Source organism: Perkinsus marinus (genome assembly GCF_000006405.1).
Source record: "Perkinsus marinus ATCC 50983 genomic scaffold scf_1104296976154, whole genome shotgun sequence".
In the NCBI taxonomy this organism is placed as follows: domain Eukaryota; phylum Perkinsozoa; order Perkinsida; family Perkinsidae; genus Perkinsus; species Perkinsus marinus.
Window position 1 is genome coordinate 116005 of NW_003200491.1, and position 4483 is coordinate 120487.

A 4483-nucleotide genomic window follows, 5' to 3' on the forward strand; every position below is an offset into this window, starting at 1 on the left:
CTGTTTTTGCTTGGATAATCAGTCGGTGGTCTGTGTTCTGGGTGGTGGATTTGAAGATTTGGTTTTGACTGCTGAAGCTCCACTACTCCTGATGTTATACATGGTCTACTGTCTGGCCTTATGACTTGGAGATGCCAGTCTTCATAGTTGTACCATTGCTCTGGTTGATCACTGCTCGTGCCCATGATATGTCATTGGAAAAAAACTATCAATTTGAGATCAGCAATACATTTCATTTTCCTTGTGATTGGTACCAATGATCAAATGTTACTAATCCACCAATGCTGGACGCCGGATTGCAGAGCACGGTGATTGAGCGGCGTGGTTTGTATTGCTGCGTCTAGGTTCCTCAGGAAAGCAAATTTTGGGAAAACTGGATGCAGTGTAAGGAAATAGGCACATGATCGACTACGTGTGTTGGTGACATGTGTGGGAATTCCGAGGAAGAATTGAGCCTCAACTATTATAGAAACCAATGAGCGTTTCCCTCAATTATTGAGGGAGCGCTCATTGGTTTCTATACACTACTAAGCTAATTCGTATGAAAACTTGTATAATTAGTGAAAGAACTCCTGAGCTCAGCTGAGGAAAGCGAGCATTTATTCCCACAGACTGGGTGGCAGTGCTATTCACCAGCCCAGGTGGCGTTTCCCAATCACTGCTGGTCCGAACCTTATTAGCGAGCCGAAGTTACAACGGTTAGAATGGAATCTATTCAAGATTTGTCGGTCATCAACTAACCTGTATTGAGTCGAGATTCATCCGATCGTTATGCAGTCCGTCCAACGTATCACAGTTATTAACTGTCAGTTAACCAGTGAACTACCACTAGTAGTGATTCACTACAGCCTCATTGATACGGGTTGATATATAGATATTTGGTATAATGAGGTATTGTATACAGCACCAGGAAGATCATCCTGGTTCACACTGAACTTCACAGGCTGTGAGAATAAGTCATTCCGAATTGTCTTGTTTGACAATGCGCAAGTCGGTTCCGAGGAGCCCCCTCGGAGGAGGCTACTGTTGTGAGACCTCGGATTAGCGCTGCTTATCGAGCAACTATTCCACAACCCAACAAAATACCAATTAGGTAATCATTAATGAAATCAGATGTAAGAAGACGGAGCCTGCTCTTGTCTGTAACGATGTTACATCCGTGACTACAGAGAGCGAGAATCATAGCACCATTAGTGCTGCATTCGGGTTCGCTGCACTACCTATCGCTAACGCGAACAGAAGAAAATCCAGGACGCTCGGAACACAGAATCTGTGTCACAGATGTAAGAAGCTGCAATATAATGCAGAGAACCTCAAGTGAACTGGTTCAAGATAGTTGTCGATTAAAGCATATTCCTGGCCTGAGCCCTAATCATTACCCCACAATATGCAATACTCATAAGGAGAGACTGATCAACAAAGCGACGTAACGTTGATAATCAAGGACTTACAGGACTGAAAAGTGACTTAGTACTCGGAGAGGAATCAGAAATCCTCGCCAAGCACTCAACTATTCGAAGACTGGGTGTTCTTTCTTAAGCGTATAGCCGGCGAGCCCAGAGCTATTTGGACTGCGTTGTAGGCATTTATTAACCCGATATCAGATAGCCCGAACTTATTCGGTAAACCATCGGTCCGAGACTTGATAATAGTGTCCGTTACTTCCTGGCTACCTAGACCGAGCGTACCCAGCAAAGCCGTGACACCGGCAACCGTAGGAGTCGACATCGATGTACCAGTCATATAACCATAGAGCCCGTCTGGCATAGTTGAATAAATATCAACACCGGGTGCGGCAACCTTCGTTACAGAACCAGCATTCGAGAAAGAGGCGAGAGAGATAGTTTCGGTTGGATCGGAGGTACTGGCGGCCACACAGAGCATTGGTGACGTTTCGGTCGCGTAGGAGCACGGATATTGCGGCACCTCTTCCAAATTGATCTCGTCGTTTCCAGCCGCAGCAACAGCCAAATGCCCAGCAGCAGCGGCGTTCTTGTATGCGGTCTTCCCGATTTCACTCCCAACATATGAGCCGTAGGAGTGAGAGGAGACTGCTGCACCGTTCTGAACCGCGAAGTTGAGGGCTCTCAGTCCGTCACTCGAATAGCCGCTTCCGGAGGCATCAAGGAACTTGAGTATCATCAGCTTGACTCTGGGTGCAGACCCATCCATATTTGCCACTCCTGCGATACCAATGCTATTGTTAGTCTGAGCTGCAGCATTGCCAGCACAGTGAGTACCGTGGCTATTGTCATCAGTAACATCAGGACTGTTGTTTATGAAGTTGTAGCCGATAATATTGTCAGGACCTCTCCAGAACTGATTAACCAGATCAGGATGGGTCATGTCAACACCAGTGTCGCTGATAGCCAACACAACATCCTTCAGCTTCCGTCCGGCTGAGCGAGCCGCTTCAAAAGCAGCGCCTAAATTGATAACCTCGAGGTTACGCTGACATGAAGAGCCTGGGTCGTTTGTGCCGAGAACAGGATTGCCACCAGTGCACGAGGTCCTGTCCGTGGTGAAAGCCGGATGCAGAGTGACCCTCGAGTCGGGCTCGCAATCGAAGTCGATGCTCAACATATGTTCTGCTTTCCTCAAGTAGTTCAGAATTTGATTTTGACCAGCCGGACAACTGGAGTCTATAATTTGTACCCCCAATGCCTTCAAGTCATAGACCATCTCATCTTGTGCGAAGCATCGTTCACAATCAAGATCATCTTGACTGAGAGATTGTACCGTTCCGTCAGAGGCCGCGAGAGCCTGTGCCATCATTCCTGGTACATGACGAATGTCGAGTGGGACTCCACGATGAGATATCCTTAGCAGGGTGCGACTACTAGTGCTCGCACCAAAGCTGATAGTGATGGCGAAGAGAGTCCAGAAGGGGGTAGAGCGCTTTGACATGAAGCTGTTATGTGCAGAAAAGACGAAACTGTGGCATCTCTTGGGTTCACGAATAGTCTTCTCACTGCTCAATCAAGGAAAACCTTGACCAAGAGGTCGATCATTACAGAATGATGATCATGTCAGTGTGATTAAGATATTTAGGAATCATACTCGTTCCACGAGGAATTACAGCCGCTCCTGCAGCTAGCGCTTCAACCGCACGCATGTACCGAAGTCCTTTCAGCGGAAAATACTGTCTACGAGACAATGCGCGAAGCAAAAGAACCTAAGAAAGACCGTAACGCAAGCATGAATACTGACTTAAACTGATACGGAATGAAACTCTTCACGACAGAGGGCATTCGAGCTCGGTGAATTGCTGAATTTGACCAAATGAGAATTTCCCTGTGACTGTTTGGCTTTTAGCCCTATGATCCACTGGATGTACTCCACACGTGCAATCATCTGACCATAGTGTCCCCGTATCATGCGTGTCGGGCCTAAAACCCAGTTTAAATCCTCGGTCGGTATCTCTGCCCTCAAATGAAATTGACACTGCTTATAGCGGAGTTTTTTTCTGTATACTTTTGAATTCTAAGATCAATGTTAGCGACAAATGATCTCCCAGGAGATCGTTCCACGCGCGCCTGGCACGCGTTATCTCGTCCTAGGAAGGGCTCGCAGGCAAGCCGACATAGTGTACTGAGCCAGCGGGGATATTGAGCAAATCTACGTTGTAGTGCCGTGGTCCAGGTAAACCTCATGTATTTTTCTCGCAGTGACAGGCAACTTCTTGACAGTGAGATACTGTAACTAACACAACACTCCAAACATCACACTCAGGAGAGTCGTAGGTCAAGCTGGCCACAATCTCGGGCGGAGCGTAGCAGAGAAAGACCGCAGGTTCGCCGAGTTCTCGCAGAGACAATCTTATCAGCTCCATGCTGAATATCCCACTCCCGGTAACGTATGTTTGGTGGGATGGTTCGGTACGAGCGACCCTAGAAGCATCGAGAAGGGGAAACCACTCGGGGAGACAGAGTCGGAGACACACTCAGCGAGTGTGGCGCCGACAGTGCGTGTCTATACCTCCTCCGGTACGTGCTCCCAGGAGTGGTAGGATTAGGATAAAATACAGGAATCCTTTCTGCCTGTGTCAATTCCATGATATACAGAACGTGGAGCAGATCCACGCGCCTCACGGCTTCGCCTCTGTTGTGCGAGCTGCTGCACTTTTGAAGGCCTATTTCACGTTTAGTACGAGCAATTTCGCAGAACGAGCGATCCTTTACTGCATGCAGTGAAGCACGTGACCATCGGTATTCAACCTAGGTTAACGAGCTTTTCGGTAAAGTCTTTTATAGGTTAGAAAACTAAGCCTTTTGAAATGATGAAGTTGAGGGAATAACATAAGATGGACGGAATCTCTTCAGTGCAGGGAGGGTGGCTATTCAAGCTTTGTCCCACCTAAATCCAGACGATTGACAGTCTCTACTCATGTCCCTACTTCACCAGTTCAAATTTAGATTTCTTTAACATCAGCATTATCCCGCCATTTTTGATGATAGTCGAAGGAATAGCTCCACTTGAGGAG

General features: G+C 47.3%; 2 protein-coding genes across 2 annotated transcripts in view; one reads left to right on the forward strand and one right to left on the reverse strand.

The window, feature by feature from the left end:
* Pmar_PMAR009258 (hypothetical protein) overlaps positions 1–1321 on the forward strand; it is a gene marked incomplete at both ends in the record, with an annotated part of 4683 nt that extends 3362 nt beyond the window's left edge. Inside the window, one exon of the mRNA XM_002764796.1 lies at positions 1094–1321. Within this exon, the coding sequence (XP_002764842.1) occupies positions 1094–1321 (228 nt within the window). The remainder of the gene's footprint in view (positions 1–1093) is intronic.
* A 185-nt stretch (positions 1322–1506) lies between these two features.
* Pmar_PMAR009259 (Major intracellular serine protease precursor, putative) lies at positions 1507–2583 on the reverse strand (the record flags this gene model as incomplete). Its single annotated transcript, XM_002764797.1, has 1 exon — positions 1507–2583. The coding sequence occupies one exon, from the start codon at positions 2581–2583 to the stop codon at positions 1507–1509; it is 1077 nt and encodes a 358-aa protein (XP_002764843.1).
* Positions 2584–4483: the final 1900 nt, after the last annotated feature.